Source organism: Hemicordylus capensis, chromosome 3 (assembly GCF_027244095.1).
Source record: "Hemicordylus capensis ecotype Gifberg chromosome 3, rHemCap1.1.pri, whole genome shotgun sequence".
In the NCBI taxonomy this organism is placed as follows: domain Eukaryota; kingdom Metazoa; phylum Chordata; class Lepidosauria; order Squamata; family Cordylidae; genus Hemicordylus; species Hemicordylus capensis.
Window position 1 is genome coordinate 352,255,895 of NC_069659.1, and position 19,749 is coordinate 352,275,643.

Consider the following 19,749-nt stretch of genomic DNA (forward strand, 5'->3'; position numbering starts at 1 on the left):
TTGGGCCAGTCGCTAACTCTCTAACTTGCAGGGTCATGGTGAAGATAAAGGGGGAGACACCAGGAGCACTGCCCCGAGCTCCTTGGAGGAGAGAAATGTAGGACGGAATTGTGGCAGTAATTAGATCAGGGTTTCTCAAACTTGGGTCCCCACATGCTGTTGGACTACAACTCCCATCATCCCCAGCTGCAATGGCCTTTGGCTTGGTTTGGCAACTTCTGCTGTAGCATCTGGTGGCTTTGTGGATGGAGCTAAGAGAGTGCAGACCTCATTGCTGTCTGGCGTAGAAGGGATTCTGCTACTTTTATTTGGGCTGACACTTGATTAAAGACATGATTCTGGCAGGGGATGATGGGAGCTGTAGTCCAACCACATCAATCTTTATTACCGTCACAGACCAGCATAAAGTGTAAGGGTGATTACATGTTAAACGTGAGAGAAAAAGTGATTACATATAAAATGGTACATATTAATACTAAAAGAACTAAAAATACTAAAAATGGTACATATTAATACTAAAAGAACTAAAAATACTAAAAATGGTAGTTAATACACCAAAAGCATAAGACCCTAAAAGCCTGAGAAATAGTAAAAGTCATAAAAATACATGAAAGGCATAAATCTGGGGGCGGGGAGAGAGAAAAAAATGGATGTAATAAAGTTAAAAGACATGAGAAGACAGAAATATATAAAATCCTGAGAAATAGAACTGGAAAACAGCCAGATTAAAGGTTATAAGGAACAGTAAAAAGGGAGGCGTGTGAGCAATTGCAAAGCCTGCCCAGAGTCACCAGGAGTCAGATTAAGGCGGATAGGACTCACTGCCTGTCATCCGCAGACGAATGTTGATCGCAGCTGCACACAGTACCTGGTGATGCTGTATGCAATGGCAGGCTTAGAGTCAGAAAGTTGCAAGGAGCTGTAGAATTGGCTCGGACGACCTGGATACTTGCTTAGCAATGGAAGGATGAGGGAGGCACGAATGTCTCTATAGAATGAGCAGTAGAGGAGAACATGCTCAATAGTTTCAATCTGCCCTAGGCCACAGGGGCATAGTCGCTCTGCAAGTAGGATCCTTCTTAGGGATGTTCAGTTCAGGGGTTCGGGGTCAAACCGAACCCCCCACCCCCCCAGTTCCGTCTGGACCAGAACCGAACCCCCACAGCAGTTTGTGTAATTTTTTTTAAAATTTAAATTTTTAATTACCTATAGCCCCATTGGGAGGCTTCCTAAAGGCCACGGTGTGGGGGTCTGCAAAGGCGTCCATGGGAGGGGGGGTCCGTGATTTTTTTTGGGGGAAAAGGCCTCTGCACATGCGCAAATGAACTCTGCGAGGCCCTAGGCCATGCCAAGCCTCGCAGAGGCCATTTGCGCATGTGCAGCAGCAGGCAAAATGGCCACTGCACACAATAGGCCCGAATGGGCCAAAAAAGATCATATTACAGGCCAAGGCAGTGATTTAAGAGGCCGACTTGGGGAGGGGGAACCTTCTCGGACACACACACACACCGCAGCCTTTAGAAAGCCCCCCCCCCCGAAGGGGCTAGAGGTAATTAAAAAAAAAAATTTTTTTTTTAAATGGCAAACCCCTCTCCACCGAACTGAACCGACGAGGGGGTTCAATGGGGGGTGGACCGAACTGGTCTGTTCAAGTTTGAGTCCAGTCCAGACTCTTACTGAACCAGGCCAGCCGGTTCCATGCACACCCCTAGTCCTTCTATAACTTCCTTCTAGCACTGCTGAAGGGAGGCCATGACAGTGAGCCAAAGTGAATGCCCTTCTGTGCTTTGGTACCGCCAGGTGGGTGAGGTATGCTGCTCGAGAAGCAGAATATCTAAACCCGTCACTGATATGTAATTTTGGGACACTGCTGAGATTGGTTTGGCGCTCAATGTCTATAATGCGCTGCTTGATGGTTGCCTTTGCCTGATCGTAGCCCAAGCTGAGCACGGTCAAGGAGGAAGGGCCCAGAGTATCTGTTTTTGTCTCAGTTGTCTGAATCCAGCTAGATTGGTAATCATCGTGTAGGGTTAGGGGGGCAAGACCAATTGGGCAAAAGGATAGAGTAGACCAACCACATCTGTAGACCATCCAAAGTCCAACCACATCTGGGGCTCCAGGTTTGAGAATCCTTGAGTCAGACATTTGTAGTCGGAGATAAAGCTACTGGAGAATCACGGTGGGCAGGAACTGGAGAGATGGTGAGCGGCTGTGTCAGAATAACATCTTTCCTTGTCTGCCAGCTGAAATGGAAGCGACTGCTCAACAGGATATTCCATGACAATTTTTCGGAGGACGAGGAAGTGGTGCTATTGGCCACAGACTATATGCAGCGGGTATCGGAGCTCATCCACACCACCCCTATCAGGTAAGGCAGGGGTTCTCCATCCTAGGTCCCCAGAAGCAGGACCACAACTCCCATCATCCCTGCCACTGGCCATAACTGGGGGCCCAAGGTTGAAACCCCTAAGCTAAGGACACGAGTGGGTGGGGCTTGATGGCGCAGGAGAGGCTGCATGGTGCCCGAAGACAGCAAGGGCAGCAGAAGTGAGTATCTGCTTGCCCCAATTGGGCATGGCACACATGAACCTTTAGCACCTACACCTTTAGGCATAGATTGGTATGGTGTGATTGTGGCAAAGGCACCCCCTGAGCTATCTGCTTTATTCTCCCTTCCTCAAAGGTTAGGAAGTTCAGCTTCCACTGGTGAAGCAGGCACTGGACCTACTGTGTCTTTGCAAAAATATGTTGCATAAATTTGCAGGTTAGGAAGGAACGACGGGGAACCAGCAGCTGGCATTTGCATTGCTGATCCGGCAACAGGGCAGTCTGGGGGACTTCAGTGCTCAGGTGCCGGATTCAGATGTGGAGGATCTGAGTTCAAATCCCCATGCAGCGCTCTGAGCTATGATGCTGAAAGGGTGGCCTTAGCTAATTCCCTGTTGGATAGTCTGACCTACTTCACAGGGCTGTTGGGAGGCTAACTTATGGGCCCAACAAGCTGGGAAGTCTCCCTACCATATTCCGATGCCCTCTTAAACTGAATTGCTCCTGTTCATGTGTAGGTGCTTCATAGGAACATAGGATGCTGCCATATACTGAGTCAGACCCTTGGTCCATCTAGCCCAGTATTGTCTACACAGACTGGCAGCGGCTTCTCCAAGGTGGCAGGCAGGAATCTCTCTCAGCCCTATCTTGGAGATGCTGCCGGGGAGGGAACTTGGAACTTAAATGCTCTTCCCAGAGTGGCTCCATCCCCTGAGGGGGATCTCTTACAGTGCTCACCCATGTAGTCTCCCATTCATATGCAAGCAGGGCAGACCCTGCTTAGCTAAGGGGACAAGTCATGCTTGCCACCACAAGACCAGCTCTCCTCTCCTCTCTTCCTCCACCCCACATCTTGGATCGCTAGAGCACTGGAGGAGAAGCCATAGCTCCAACTCTGTGCAACAGATTGCAACAGTTGGGAGTTAATCTGCAGAACTATCTGTACCCCAGGCCGTTCATGCAAAAACAGAATAGTCCTGCAGCCCACTTAATTAGCTGGTTTTAATTAGATGTTTAGCCATTTACTGCAACTATTACTGTGCTATCCTGATTCTGTAGCGTCAGCACTTTTTCTGTTCTTCTGCTCTACTCTTCAGAGTTTATATGCTGCAGCATCAAGTGGTATAGCTCTTCTTGGACTGTACCATGTCAGGCTGTGAGGGGTGGGGGAGTTGTTTCAATGCTCCTTACAAGGCTGCCAGATACAGAAAAATCTTCCCTCTGAGCAGACTCCCTGAGTACAACTGGTGTGCGGAACTGGTTCAACTCGAACCGGTCCGGTTCGACTGGCTTCAGCGCGAACTGAAACACCCCCCACGCCCACAAAGGGAGTCAGTACCAGTTCAAATGTACCAGGTCTGGTTTGGATTGAACTGATTTGGGTGGCTCAACTTGTAAAGGGGAATATGGTGAGGATTCCCCCTTTACAACTCTAAGGGGGTTGAAAAGGAGGGGGCGAGGGGCACCTTACCAGTGTGGCAGCGGCAGGGCCTCGGAACCGAGCTGCCACCAGCCCATGATGCTGGGCGGGCGGGGGAGCACTGGTGGGGCCTAGGGGGGCTGCTGCGACAGAAGCCCTGGTAAAGTGCCCTCTCACCCCCCACCCAACTTGTCAACCCCGTTAGGGTTGGGAATCCCCATTGCTTGTAAAGGGGAAGCCTCACCGGATTCCCCTTTACAAGCATAGCCCCCTGAACCAGGTCGAACTGGTTCAGGCCAGTTCGACTGCATGGACTGAACCGCCGGCCAGTTCTAACGAACCAGAGGTTCAGTTCGAATCCGGCTCGGATCCAAACGGAACTGCCAGAAACTGTTCTGTGCGCACCCCTACTGAGTACATGGGAAGAAAAGAGCATGTTGGAGAGAAAGCGAAGGTGAACCCCCCTCTCTCGTTTTCTGTACGCAAGACATCTTGTTCATGGGAAGCACTTCAGGAGGTAACCCCTCCGTTGCCTAAAATGCTACAGACCAAGAAGAGCTTTACCACTTCCTGGATGTGCAAACTAAACCTCAGGCCAGGGAAATGGGACAGATATGGGTCCCTCCTTCCCTGCACTCCACCCCACAAGTATATGGTTAGTATTACCGTTATGAATGGCTGGCACATTCTGCGCAACGAAACGAGGGAAGTGCAGACTCTCCCACGAGGCTGCATCCGTCTAAAACAACAGCCACAGGGTTCTGGGACAGACCTGGTGTGCTGCCACTTCAAACTGCGCCATCACAGTTCTGTGATTCTGTGTCCATTCTTTCCAACGAAGGTAGCGTCTCACAACTGCCGTTACACAATTTTAAGTAGCAGCACACCAGCTCTGCTCTGCAGGATGCCTCTGAATGCTATCTGTGGGGCAGCAGCAGCAGGAGAGGGGGCATGCCCTCACCTCTTGCCTGTGGGCTTCCCAGGGGGCACCTGGTGGGCCGCTGTGGGAGACAGGATGCTGGACTAGATGGGCCTCCTTGGGCCTGATCCGTCTCTGCCTCCTGCATTCCACTGTGCAGGATGTCAGACAGCATGGTTATTAATGTTAATAATATTTATATACCACTTTTCAGCAACAAAGTTCTCCAAGTATTTGACATATAAGGAAATGGTTCCCTGTTCCCAAAAGGGCTCACAGTCTAAAAAGAAATGCAAGGTGAAAACCATGCTGTGCTGGAACTGGGTAGGGACAGTTCCTCTCCCCCTGCTGAAGATCACCTGGGAAGGTCCAGTTCCAGGTGCCACTGATTCGTCTGGTGGCGACTTGGGGCTGGGTCCTCTCAGTGGCTGCCCAGGACTTTGGAAGGCAACTCCCTGTCTAAATAAGAGCACCTCCATCTCTGATTGCTTTTAAAAAGACCCTTAAGACACACCTGTTTTCTCAGGCTTTTAATTAAAACTAATTTCAAACCCTTGAATTGTTTTATTCTGGGGAAGTGTTTTAAATTGTTTTCTGTTCTGTTTTATTTTGTATTATGTATACCACCTAGAGATACATATATCAGGCGGTATATGCATGTGATTTACATATCAGGCAGTATAGAAATATGATGAATGGATGGATGGATGGATGGATGGATGTGATAGATAAATAAATATTTAAAGTGATAGCCACTTTAAATGGTGCCTCTTTGCCCAGCTGGAAGGAATAACGTGGTGTCTGAATTCCCTTCCAAGCCACCCACCTTGCACTCATTCTGCTCCAGGGTCCTCCATAACTACATGCTGTGGCGCATCGCAGTGGTGCTGAGCGAGCACCTCTCCACCCCTTTCCGGGATGCCATCCATGAGCTGGCCAGGGAGATGGAAGGCGCCGAGAAGCAGCTGGAGCTGGGCAAAGTCTGCCTCAGCCAGGCCAACAAGCACTTTGGGATGGCTCTGGGGGCCCTCTTCGTGGAAGAATACTTCTCTTCCAGCAGCAAGGCCAAGGTAGGAGCCGGCACAGGGCAGAGGGTGGTGAGGAAGCCGGGCTCTGAGAGGCAAGAACATCCTTTGCACAGGGTGGGAGGGTGCAGACACGCCTGTCCTGGCCCAAAGTGAAAAGTCTATGCCTCAGGGACATAGGAAGCTGCCTTATACCAAGTCAGACCCTTGGTCCACCTAGCTCAGTATTGTCTACACAGACTGGCAGCGGCTTCTCCAAGGTCACAAGCAGGACTCTCTGTCTCAGCTCTGTCTTAGCGATGCCAGGGAGAGGGAACTTGGGACTTTCTGCATGATACATGCATGCAGATGCTCGTCCCAGAACGGCCCCATCACCTAAGCGGAATATCTTACAGTGCTCACACATGTAGCCTCCCATTTGAATACAAACCAGGGTGGACCCTGCTTAGCAAAGTGGGCAATCCATGCATGCTACCACAAGACCAGCTCTCCTCCCATAGACCAGGTCTCCTCAGGGCCAGCCTTAAGATTTTTGCTGCCCTGGGCCAAGTTTGACTTTGGTCGCTACACCCAGCTGAGAATCTCCTAGCCCTGCCTTTAACTAGAGCTATGTAGGCTGCCCATTTGCTGCATCAAATGACTAGCCCATGCTGGCTGGGGATACAGCGGGAGAGGGGGAAGAGCTGAGGCACTGGAGGCTGCCCAGCACCTGCCCCTCCTCTATTGCAGTTGCCTCCCTCCCTTCCACAGTACAGTCCCTATGAGGATTGGTGCCCTGGGCAACTTCCGAGGTCTGCTTAGTGAACAGGCCGGCCCTGCTATGCCTGCTTCTGGGGTTATGGCAATACTGGAGTTCATCATTATCATCATTTTTAGTTAGTATCATTCATTGACCGCACCGAAAAACACACAAAATAAAATTATACAAGCAAATAAAAACCACAGACAATCACTTCTAACAACAGGCTATCATGCAGACAGCTAAAAAAAAGTTGGTGCATGCTTGCTGCAAAAGCAAAGAAAGCAATCTTTTCAACCACATTTCTGTCACTATTTGCTAACAGAAATTCAGATGAGCTTTAATGCGGGGAGGGGTTGGTTTCACTAATAGTTGTTTCCATGCAACAGATGGCCTAAGCCAGGAGTTCCCAATATTAGGTCCTCAGATGTGTTGGACTAACTAAAACTCCATCATCTCCAGGCACAGTGGCTGAAGGATGATGGGAGTTGTGGTCCAACACCATCTGAGGACGCAAGCTTGGGAGCCCTTGATCTAACCATAGAGTACGGTAGATCAGTGATTCCCAACCTGTGGTCTGTGGACCACAGATCTCTCTTCTGGTGGTCCAAGATCTCTCTCCTGGTGGTCCATGAAGGTACTGCAGGTGGTCCGTGGAGGGGGGGAAAGATAATATAATAATATAATCCTGTGTACCTCTTACGTATGTAATCATATGTCTGCTGCAGGTAAATGTATTGTGATGAGTGCAATATGTTCATGAGTGAGGATAATAAATTATTAGAAATAGCTGCATTTTTAATACCCCTTGAAATAGAAGTTTGATTCCTATCAGCCATAGGCTACATTAAAAATGTTTAAAAGGGCTTGCTTACATGGTGGTCTGCAAAAGCTTCCAATGACGATGTAGTGGTCCACATAAAGGAAGAGGTTGGGAACCACTGGGGTAAGTCACCCAGGATTCCTACGCCACATACACAGAATCGAAAATGGTCTGGGATTCTCCTGTAGTGTCCATCCAGGACAGTGGTGCGCATCCACTGAAATCACACTGAAAATCAAGTAGTATAAACATGTGCCTGATCAGAGGCTTCAAAAGAGCTGCCGAATATCTTTCAAACCATTAGTGAATTGGATTTGTTAATGCCAAGGGGCTACCCTTACTTCTTTCAATTTTGCTATATCAAATTGCATAAAAACATTGTCCAGTTTATTCCTACACTGGACTTTAGTGGTATCTGGCTTTATGCCCCTGAAAAATGTGCCTGAGAAACGCCATGTGATCAACTTAAGTAAGCAATCCTCAGACGTTCAGAGTCCCTTTTTGTAATGATTTTGGAAGCTTCATCTTACAGACTGCGTTTCGGGAGACTGCCTGCCTGCATAGATTGTGATTTAATCCAATATTGAAAAATACACCAGTAAGCACTGATCTTGACTGAAAGGAGCCTTGTTTCAGTTCCAAGAAGTGCAGGAAAAGTAAATTAAAGGCCACCCAAAATAGATCTAAACACTGACTGACATACCGCACAAGGGAACATCAGCCCTGTAACATTGCAAGCTTGCACGTTGTACAAATGGCACAAAGGAAGATTGTGTAAATGATGTTATACAAGAGTAAGCCAATTTTTCCAATGGTCTTACTCTTGTGTAACATTTGCACAACTTGCATGCACACAATGTTACTGGGTTCACCTGGCCTTGCATATTAGTCCTATTCAAACATTATGTTGTATCTATGTTGAGATGTCTGTACACTGGTACATGCTTTTGTGTGAATGACTGTACCTGTGTTCCTTTTGAAAGTGAACCTGGGTATTTGTACTGATGTACATGCATACAGCATAACATATGAATAATTGTACTTGTGTAAAGATCCTTAAGTGGCGCAGTGGAGAAATGTTTGACTAACAAGCAGAAGGTTGCCGGTTTGAATCTATATCGGGCAGCAGCGATATAAGAAGATGCTGAAAGGGAGCATCTCATACTATGTGGGAGGAGGCAATGGTGAACCCCTCCTGTATTCTACCAAAGAAAACCACAGGGCTCTGTGGGCGCCAGGAGTCGAAATCCACTTGAAGGCACACTTTACCTTTACCTTTAAAGATCTCACATGCCGTCTCCCATTCAAATGCAAACCAGGGTGGACCTTGCTTAGCTAAGGGGTTTTAGAACCCCAAGGCTATTCTGACATTGATCATGGTATACACAGTTTTAGCTAGATATAAATGTTTGCAATCACAATTAGTACTTTAGTCTTGGCCCACAGTTTTATTTTTGCTCACAGACTCATAGGCAACTCCCAGATCAACTAACGCTTCTTCTTAAGCGAGAATGTTTAACGACGACATGATTGAAAATAACACAATTATCCGGTGTTTGGAAATTTGCTTGAAATTCTGCCTGGAGAAATTTTGCTGGCTTCAGCCCAATCCCCTAATCAATAAAGAAGGAATTCAGCATGCACTTTAGCTGCAATATCTATTAAACTGATCAGTCGGTAGTTACTGTCCTGGGTCTTATTGCCTTCCTTGTAAACGGGGGTGAGCAAGCTAGAATGTCAGCCCTGCAGGTTGCAACCAGTGAGGTGCCTGAGATTAGGGACACAGGGAGCTGCCCTGTTCCAAATTCAGACTAATTGGTCCATCTTTCTCGGTATTGTCTACACTGTCTAACAGCAACTCTCCAAAGTTTCAGGCAGGAGGCTCTCCCAGCCCTACCAGGAGATGCTGCCAGGGATCAAGCCTGAGGCCTTCTGCACACAAAACAATTCTGCATCAAAGAATTTGTTGAACATGGGAAGCCCCCCAGTGTCAAGGCAGAGTTCAGCAAGTGTGCCATATTTGCCTGGAGCTTTATAGTCTGCAAGAGAAGCTTGCAGCTTTAGGATCTCCTCTGCAGGGATTAAGAACAGAAATCAACAGGGATGAATTACACCCTTGCAACACAGTCATTGTGACGCTTTGCAGCTTTCATGTAATACAAGACCTGGACTGTGTAGTGACTCTGATCTCATCCAGATGACCACATGATCTCTCACCCAGTTCAGCGTGGTCATTTGGAAGCTGCCTTATACTGAGTCAGACCCTTGGTCCATCTAGCTCAATATTGTCTACACAGACTGGCAGTGGCTTCTCCAAGGCTGCAGGCAAGAATCTCTCTCAGCCCTATCTTGGAGATGCTGCCAGGGAGGGAACTTGGAGCATTCTGATACTCTTCCCAGAGGCTCCATCCCCTGGGGGGAATATCTTACAGTGCTCACATGTGGTCTCCCTTTCAAATGCAACCAGGGCAGACCCTGCTTAGCTAAGGGGACCAGTCATGCTTGCTACCACAAGACCAGCTTTCCTCTCCATACTGTGCACCCCTGGCAGGTATCACATTTGAACCCACCCAGGTTCCCATGCTAGATTCCAGAGCTTTACCTGACATTCTCTTGACATTCTCTGCCCAGCTTCAAATGTAAGTTATGTGCTTTATGTGCTTTACTGGTTCCTGACATTTTCCCAACTTGTCCTTGTTTACTGACTTGCTGGCAGTTGTGCCCAATGTGCTCATCAGTAGAAGTGCGGACAGCGGCATCCTTGATTTGCACAATGCTTTACTCCCATCCCCATCCTAGTAATGACCAGTGTGAGCCATGCTTTCTGGCTCCAGATACGTGAGCACTGATACTTAGTCAGCAAGAAGCAGATTTCTCCCGCCCTCCGCCGCCCTGCTTGCTCTGGGTTACTTGGAGGGGGGCAGTTTTTAGGTTCTCATGCGGGCAACATTTGATCCCTGGGTGAACCTTTTCTTATTAGGTGCAGCAACTCGTGGAAGACATCAAACACATCCTTGACCGAAGACTGGAAGAGCTTGACTGGATGGACGAGGAAACTCAGCAGGCAGCTAGAGCCAAGGTGAGGAGAAGAGATGGAGGAAGAATCTCACCTGGGCCTCATGCTGCATTCTTAGGAACTATGGATCAAGAATACTAGAATCTCAGAGTTGAAGACATGGGCATCCACAGGACTTTTTCCAGGGGTGTGCAAAGCCAGCAATCCAGTAGCCCTCCCTCCCTGGGAGCATGCCCCATTGAATTCAGTGGGAATTGGCTCAATCCGAGTGGTGGGGCAATGCCCCCTCTTGCTCCCTCTCCAGATGCCCATGATTGGAGGGGGCATTAAGTGACTTAGTTCAAGTCCCTGCTTGATGGGGCATCCAGGGCTGGAGCATTTCTGAGAGATGGCGGAACTGCCTCTGCTTGAGGATCTCCAGCAAGGTCTCCCCTCACCCTCAGCTGGTTCCATTGTCAAACAGCTCTTGCCATTAAGATGTTTCTGCTAGGATTCAACCAAAATCTACACTTGGACCCATTAGTAGCTACTCCTGTCTTCTGGGTCGATGGAGAACGGGTCTTTCCCCGCTTCTGTGTGACAGCCCTCCAGGTGCTTGAAATGTGTTGCTATTCCATCCTGTTTCCACAAGGCCTTTTCTTCTCCGAAAGGAGAGGGCCTTTTCGGTGGTGGCACCCCGTCAGTGGAATAGCCTCTCCGAGTGAGGCTCACCTGGCGTTGTCACTTTGTTCTTTTAGATGCCAGGTGAAGACCTTTCTGTTCACTCAGGCTTTTTAAATTGAATTTTTAAAAAAGTTTCTAATTTTTTTTTTTAAAAAATTGGTTTTTAATTTGTTATGTTTTATGTGTTTTTATGGGATATTTTTAATGTCAGGTTGTTGTGAGCTGCCCAGAGAACAATTTGTTATGGGGCGGCTAACAAAATGTTTATTGCTTACTTGCTTCCTTCCTTACTTACCTACCTACCTAGCTGGCTAAACATTCCCAGTTCCCTCAACCTTGGGCTTGTTTTCAAGACTGCTGACCATCTTCACAGCCTTCTTCTGAACCCACTCCAATTTGTCCATATCCTTCCTAGAGTGTAGTGCTGATAACTGGACATAGTGCTTCAGAGGGAATTCAGTGTGGAATAAACTGGAACTATGACTTTCCGTGACTTGGAAGCTATGTTGTAGTAATGCAGCCTGAAATGGTGTTTGTCTTTTTTTGCAGCTGCATCACACCGCTGTCTCATATTCAGCATGTGATCTACTGCAATCTCGAGGTCTTTTCCCCATGTGCCACTGTCAAACCAAGTTAATCTCCCATCCTAAACTTGCGCATATGTTTTTTTTAAGCCTCAGTGCAGAACTTAAGCATTTGTTTGTGCTAAATGTTGTTTGTTAGTTTTAGCCATTAGTTGTTTGTTAGTTTAGCCAGTTTTCCATTCTTTCAAGATCGTCCTGACTTTATATTTGAATTTTATACTCCGGGGTTGGCTGTCCCTCCCAGTATTGTGCCATTGAAAATCTGATGGGGATTCTCTCCAGCCCTTCAACAGAGTCAGGGGTTCTCAATCTTGAGTCCTCCGTTGTTGCTGGGCTACAACTCCTATCACCTGTCTCCATCCTAAACAAGTGCACATGAATCTAGGACCAACAAACGGAAGTACTTTTTCACACAACGCATAATCCACTTGTGGAATTCTCTGCCACAAGATGTGGTGACAGCCAACAACCTGGATGGCTTTAAGAAGGGTTTGGATAACTTCATGGAGGAGAGGTCTATCAGTGGCTACCCATCAGAGAGGCCACCTGCAGCCTCAAAGTCAGGATGCCTCTGAGTACCAATTGCAGGGGAGTAACAGCAGGAGGGAGGGCATGCCCCTTTCAACTCCTGCCTGTGGCTTCCAGCGGCATCTGGTGGGCCAATGTGCAAAACAGGATGCTGGACTAGATGGGCATTCTTGGGCCTGATCCAGCAGGGCTGTTCTTACGTTCTGATAGACCTGTCCTCCATAAATTTGTCTAAGCCCCTTTTAAAAGCCATCCAAGCTAGTGGCCATTGTCACATCCTGTGGCAGAGAATTCCATAGCTCTATTATGCGCTGTGTGAAAAAGTGCTTCCTTTTGTCATTCCTGAATTTCAAAGGCATCAAAGGCTAGAGTGAATCTGGAGGGGGTTACCCAGGATACTTGGATCAAGTACACCAGTCCTGAGTGTGTCTTGTGTAGGTTGCTCAACATGTCTCTCCTGGCATCTGAGTCTCATTCCTCTTGCAGCTGCAGCACATGATGGTGATGATCGGCTACCCAGACTTTCTGCTGAACCCAGAAGCCATTGACAAGGAATATGAGGCAAGTGCATAAGAAGACCGCTAGCTTGGTTTCCTTGGGCAAACCTCCCCAGGAATAAGCAAGGGCAAAGAGTGACAGCCTGGTGAATTAATCAACTAAATAATTTGTCAATAATGGATCACCTGCTTTTTGATTGATGAATCTGCTGAGTAACCAATGCATTTAAATAAATGGGTCTATTACCCTAACTTCACTACCAGTGCTTGCTTGAGATATAGAAGGAAGGCTGAGAGAATGTATTGTTTAATGAGCAAACACTACTGCTCATTATTAGGAGGAGACATCTGTGATATTGTTCGTTTCATTCCATAATATATTAACACATCAGAACCAAAACATTGATTTTAAAATAAACAAGGGTACCCTTAAGCTGATTAAAATCTGGACATGCACATTGATATTGGCCCTCAGCCAATCAATCAGTCTACTAAAGCTTTTGTTGATTAATCTGCTGGCTAAACAGATTACAATTTGCAGCTTTAGTCATTATTCTGCTGCTGTGACATACAGCTTGCCTTATTTCCTTGAGTCATCTGTCCTGCTCCTTAGGCACCTGGAGGCTTTTCAGACAGTAGGCTTTACTGCAAGTTTGGGCTATAATGGATACTTCAATGCAAAATGAGTATTTTTTTAACCCCGGACATAAATCGGGCTAGGAGGGGAAAACCTGAATCGTGTGTGAAGTGCTTTCTGAAATATCTCACAGACTTCAGGGTAAATCTGGCCAATATGTGAACACAGACACTCTCTCTCTCTCTCAAAGTAAAGTTACGGTAAAGTCACCGTCTGAAAAAGCTCCTAGAAGCAGTGCTCCTTGGCGGCTGCTGCTCTCAGTTTGTTTGAATCTGTGAGTGGGATTTTGATTGTTGGTTGCTGGGAACTTGATGCGGGGAAAGTGGTCATACCTCGAACAGACTTTATGGTTCTTCCCACCTAAGAAAGGAGGGAGGTCTGTGAGCAGCATCCTGCCACAATCAATTCTCTCTGCAGTCACTAGAATGCAGCACCCTTCATGAGTCCTGTTTTGGTACCTCCCCAGCCAGCCACTAATTCACAGTTTCTGTCCTGCCTCTTCTGTTCTCATAACTAAAGTGGATAGATGATCGGCCCAAATTTTCAGCTCAAAGTCCTGGGAAACTTCTCTGTCCCCGAGTCTCATCTCAGCTGTCTCTTTCTGCAGTTTGAAGTCCATGAGAGAGCTTACTTCAAGAACATCCTCAGCAGCATCAAATTCAGCATTAAGCTGTCGGTGAAGAAGATCCGGCAAGAGGTGGACAAGTCAGCGTAGGTCTCTCTTCTTTTGCCAGATTGTGCACAGATCCTGCCTGTTGGCAGAGGGAGCTGAGGAGGCTGCATGTCCTCCATGAGCCTGCATCTCTAGGTTCTCTAGGCGTAAGATTGCCACATTCTGGCTTTCCAAATCCGGGTGCCTAATTTGCATGTTATGTAAATTGGCTTGAAAATAATTTTTGAGCCAAAAAGGGACTGCAAGTTTTGCTCCATAACTCCACTTCTACAAGGGCTAGAGTGTAGCTTTTTAAGAAAAGAAGAAAGCTGGAATCTGGATGGGCTAAGAAATCTGGGTGAGATGTTTAAAATCCAGGTGAAACCTCACATTCCAGAGGGGGCATGGCAACTCTGTCTAGGCGGGTGAGGGGTTGCAGATGGAGGCAGTGCTCCTCCAGAAATCTTGCCTTAAGCCCTACTCCGCTTCCCAGCCCATTCCCTTGGTCTTCCCTCTCCCCATCTGCTCATTTCACAGGAGGCTGGCATCCTCTAGTGGCTGGCAGGAGCACAACAAACACAGGATGGGGAGGGATGCGGATGGTTGGAAAATATTGCACACGCTTTTGAACCACGCAGGGTCCTTGCGAGACATAGCTGTTCTGAGTAGAGCTGGAATCTGATGGAACTGAGTTCTTCCTGTACTGATGGGTTGACCCTGAATGCTTTGAGAACAAAGGAGGGTATTCTGTGAGGGCTGGCTAACCCTAGAGCCCATCGATGGGCTTCCAGGTAACCAGAAGCCTAAAGCAGCTATCGGTTCCAAGAACTGCCACAGTCATCCGCAGAGCACCTCTCCCAGCTTTCTAAGCTGCAAGAACACCTCTGCCCAAAAGGGGAGCTGTGTGCAACCTCTAAAAGCAGCTTGAATGTTGCTCAAGTCTCCAGGGCCATATGGATTCCCCCCCACCTCCCCCCAGGGTAATAGCAGGACTGGCGAGACGTGGCTTCATCTGGTCGCAGAGAGGGACAAGGAAGGGCTTCGTATCTGCTGGCAGAAGAGATGGGGAAAGCAAGTGGGCGGACAATTGCTGGATTGTCCAAGGTGGACAATTGCTGGAGCTGCTCAGATAGTTGCAAGGGGGTTCTCTGCAGGTGGTTACAGAAGAACAAAGAACGGCTGCCATCACCTAGAGACGTCTGACCATCAGTCTGGGAACCATGTGAATTCAATAGCAGTGGCTTGGCTAGGGAAGAGTCAGTTTTGGGTCTTCCGGGACTAATGTTGCAAAGGAAAGGGGCAGGCTTTTTAATTCCTCCATCTCCGGTTCTGATTGGTTTGCACAGAAACCCTTTTAAAAGTGACCAAAATAAAATGCAGACAGGCTCAAGAAGAGCAAACGCTCTTATCCAGCTCACTAGTACTGCTGACATAGATAACAGCTTGCCTTGTTGGTCAGAGGGGCGGAGAACTGCGAGGAGGCTTGGGGCCGTAGCTCAGTGGTAGAGCTTTCCATGCGTGCAGAATGCCCCAAGTTAAACCCCTAGCATCTCCATGTAAGCCTGGGAAAGATGCTAGCCTGCCTAAAAACCTGGCAAGCTGTTGCTAGTCAGGGGAGGCAACATTGAATGCGATCAATTACTAATAAATTGTAGCTGAGGATGATGGGAGTTGTAGTTCAGCAACATCTGGAGTACCGCAGATTGGGAACCACTGAATTATAGGAACCCATGGTTTGACCCCGTAGAAGGTAGCTTCTAGGGATGTTCACTGGACCGGTCCGGGGCCATAGTAGAGGCCTCCGAACCGGTCCGGATTGCGGCCGGACCAGTGGTCCGGCAGGGGTGGGGTATGGAGCTTTAAGGGCGGGGGTGTAGTACTTATCCCTCCCACTGCTTTTCCCCCTCCGGTGCTCGACTTTATTGCAAAGTTTTGGGGGCAGCAGCATTCCTCCCTGCCGCCCCTGCCCCCACCGTTGCCCGGCAAAACAGGAAGTTGAGTGTATGCATGCGCCCCTTGCGGCGCCTGTGCGCCCGTCGCCGCACACGTCACACACACGCGCGCACCGCAAGGGGTGCATTCGTACACTCAACTTCCTGATTTGCCGGGCAACGACGGGGGCAGGGAGGAACGCTGCCGCCCCCAAAACTTTGCAATAAAGTCGAGCGCCGGAGGGGGGAAAGCGGCGGGAGGGGTAAGTACTACACCCCTCGCCCTTAAAGCTCCAAACCCCCCAGTGCCGGACCGCCTCTCCGTGGTTCCGTGCACATCCCTAGTAGCTTCATATGTCCATGTGGGTCTCCTGCACTGTTCCCTGTTACAGGCGTGCGCACGTACGCGCGCTCACAAGTTTTTGGATGTCCGCTCAGTTCATTTTAGATCCCACCCAGGTTGAATTGGGAAGGCCCCGTTCTGAATGCTTGTGCACACACACTGCTTTGATACTGCCACCTAGAACAAAACTCATTCCGCACAGAGATGAAGAAAATTAGAGGGACCACTGGCCTCATGGGCTCCCTGCCTCTGGAGACCGTTGGAGCCATGTGTGCCGTTCTCTGTGGTCTTTGGGGGTTCTTCAGCAACTAGCAGGAACCAGGTTGGGCAATCCCTGGTCTTGGTCCTGCTCTGGGATCTCTGTTGATCGAAGTGTGTTGTCTCTCTTTGCAGGTGGTTGTTGCCTCCACAAGCGCTGAATGCATACTACCTTCCCAACAAGAACCAAATGGGTATGGACAACCATGGCTTAACCTGGCTTTTGTGGGATTTGGCTGGGTAACTCTTTGGTGGGGGGAGCTATGGCACTGTGGTGGAATTCATGTTCTGTCTCTCTCTAAACTAAGGTGGCCCATGGTCCCTCCATTTAAACATGGGAAGGTGGTGGTGGTGGTATTTCAGGAACTTGTATTGCCACCGTATTTTCAAAATAAAGCCCAGGTCAGCCCAAGTTTCTCTCCTCTGGGAGGAGAGCTGGCCTTGTGGTGGCATGAATTGTTCCATCTGCTAAGCAGGCTCCACCCTGGTTTGCATTTGAATGGGAGACTACGTGTGACAACTGTAAAGGATATTCCCCTTAGGGGATGGGGCCACTCTGGGAAGAGCATCTGCATGCTTGCATCAAGCAGAAGGTCCCAAGTTCCCTCCCTGGCAGCATCTCTGGATAGGGCTGAGATGAGACTCCTGCCTGTAACCTTGGAGAAGCTGCTGCCAGTCTGGGTAGACAATACTGAGCTCGATAGACCAATGGTTGACTCAGTAGAAGGCAGCTTCCTAGGTTCCCACATAACCTTTTTCTCCTCTCCCCACAGTATTCCCTGCCGGGATCCTTCAGCCCACTCTCTATGACCCAGAGTTCCCACAGTAAGTTCTGCCCTCCTGCAGGAAGGGAAACTGGGGGGGGGGTTTAAAGCCAAAGCAGGGGTTGTCAACCATCGTTCCTCAGCTGACATTGGACTACAACTCCTATCATCCCCAAGCACGATGGCCAAAGTTTCCCTCTAGCCTGTGCTGCTCCATTCCTTACACGACACTCCTGAACCCATAGCTACCTTCACAGGGGCTGGTGGGAGCTTGTCACACATAATCCACACAGAAGCAAGGACTTTTGGAGGCGAGGGGGAAATAAAGATTTTGCTGACAAATAGGTAGTACTCAGACCCCAGTACCTCTATCTTTCACTGCCAGCATGACTTGCTGTTTGGGGGAGGGTCATGTGGCACTCAGTCCTCTCCTCCCCACACTCCCACCCCACACTTCCCCCATGGTGTTTATCTCCCCACTGCAGGTCCCTGAATTATGGCGGGATAGGCACAATCATTGGGCATGAACTGACGCATGGCTACGATGACTGGGGTGAGTCCACCCCCTCCCGACCCACAGCCCTCATCCCCATGGCCGTGGGAGCTGGTCGGGGTTGGGGGGTAAGGGAGCTTGCAGCCCTGGTGGAGATTGCAAAGGGGGCGGTGGGTGGTGGTGTCTGCAGTTAAGGGAAGGGGCAAGCAGGGGTGTCTAGACCAGGGATTATCAACCTTGGGATTGTACTTCAACTCCCATAATCCCCAACTGAAAGCTACTGGGGCTGGGGATTATGGGAACTGAAGTCCAACAACATCTGGAGACTCAACGTTAAGAATCACTGGTCTAGACGACATGGAATCATTCCTCTGGAATGCCTGTAGCTGTGGCCGTCTCACGGGCTCTTCTGCACACTGGATGACCAGAGTTACATCAGCCATTATACAGGCCTGCAAAGTAGGCATGTCTGTCAAAGGGGCAAATCCCTTCGCAAAAGGATGTGCTCAGTTAAAAATATTGATTATCAATGCTGTATGGATAACAACGTCTGCTAGAATAGTTGTATGGTATAAGCAACCAAAGGAATCTAAATAAATGTTCTCATTGGGAGCACGCTTCTCTAAAGGGTGGAGAGAGGAGAGCTGGTCTTGTGGTAGCAAGCATGACTTGTCCCCCTAGCTAAGCAGGGTCTACCCTGGTTGCATTTGAATGGGAGACCACATGTGAGCACTGTAAGATATTCCTCTCAGGGGATGGAGCTGCTCTGAGAATTGCAGAAGGTTCCAAGTTCCCTCCCTGGCAGCATCTCCAAGATAGGGCTGAGGGAGATTCCTGCCTGCAACCTTGGAGAAGCTGCTGCCAGCCTGTGTAGACAATACTGAGCTAGATAGACCAAGGGTCTGACTTAGTATATGGCAGCTTCCTATGTTCCTATGTAAAGAATGCCATCTTCTTTTTTATCCCTGCTACCTAAGGTTCCATGTTTCCTTCCTGGCAGCATCTCCAGATAGGGCTGAGAGAAACTCCTGCCTGCAACCTTGGAGAAGCCGCTGCCAGTCTGTGTAGACAATACTGAGCTAGATAGACCAAGGGTCTGACTCAGTATATGGCAGCTTCCTAGGTTCCTGTTAAGATGGTCAAATGGGTTTCGTCTGAGGGTTCCACCAGTTCATTTGGTGGAAACTCTGAGGCAAGCCTTCTCTATAGTTACCCCGGGACTGTGGAGCTCACTTTCTGTTGATATTAGAGCTGCTCCGTCCCTGATGGCTTTTAGGGAATTAAAGATGCACCTGCTTTTAGCTGATTTTTTAAAATGGTTTTAAACTGAAATTTGTTTTAATGTTTGTTTTTACATGTTTGGCTGTTTCATTTGTGAACCGCCTTGAGACTTTTGTAATAGGCGACTGATTGAGTGCCGTCAAGTCGGTGTTGACTCTTAGCGACCACATAGATAGATCCTCTCCAGGATGATCTGTCTTCCGCTTTGCCTTGAAGGTCTCTCAGTGGTGCATTCATTGCTGTCGTAATCGAGTCCATCCACCTTGCTGCTGGTCATCCTCTTCTTCTCTTTCCTTCAGCTTTTCCCAGCATCTAATACTGTGCCTTAACCCAGAGTCCTTACCATGTAGTTTCTTATAATCACCTCTCAAAAGCAGCAAGCCTGGTTTTTCCCCTTGCTCAGCTTCAAGTCTGGCTCTTCCTTTTCAGTACTGGAGGTTCCATTCCAGACTGTTCCTTCAGCTGCTTTGAGGGTGATTCAGATCTCAAGAGAGTTTTCAGCTTAACTCTCCCAGTGATTTCGCAGCTCTTAATTTCAGCAGCTCTTCTCAGCTCTTCTCTCCGGACTCTCCAAGACTCCAACTTGAATTAACCGTCTGCTGCAGACAAGCCTCCTTTTATTTTTTCCC

The 19,749-nt window shown here is 48.5% G+C and overlaps 1 protein-coding gene across 5 annotated transcripts in view; it reads left to right on the forward strand.

The window, feature by feature from the left end:
* ECEL1 (endothelin converting enzyme like 1) overlaps nucleotides 1-19,749 on the forward strand; it is a 139,266-nt gene that overhangs the window by 99,803 nt on the left and 19,714 nt on the right. For all 5 annotated transcript variants that reach the window (XM_053304425.1, XM_053304426.1, XM_053304424.1 and 2 more), the window contains exons 6-13: nucleotides 2,244-2,368; nucleotides 5,734-5,956; nucleotides 10,454-10,552; nucleotides 12,751-12,825; nucleotides 14,006-14,109; nucleotides 16,718-16,776; nucleotides 17,356-17,407; nucleotides 17,832-17,899. In XM_053304425.1, the coding sequence (XP_053160400.1) occupies nucleotides 2,244-2,368; nucleotides 5,734-5,956; nucleotides 10,454-10,552; nucleotides 12,751-12,825; nucleotides 14,006-14,109; nucleotides 16,718-16,776; nucleotides 17,356-17,407; nucleotides 17,832-17,899 (805 nt within the window). The remainder of the gene's footprint in view (nucleotides 1-2,243; nucleotides 2,369-5,733; nucleotides 5,957-10,453; nucleotides 10,553-12,750; nucleotides 12,826-14,005; nucleotides 14,110-16,717; nucleotides 16,777-17,355; nucleotides 17,408-17,831; nucleotides 17,900-19,749) is intronic.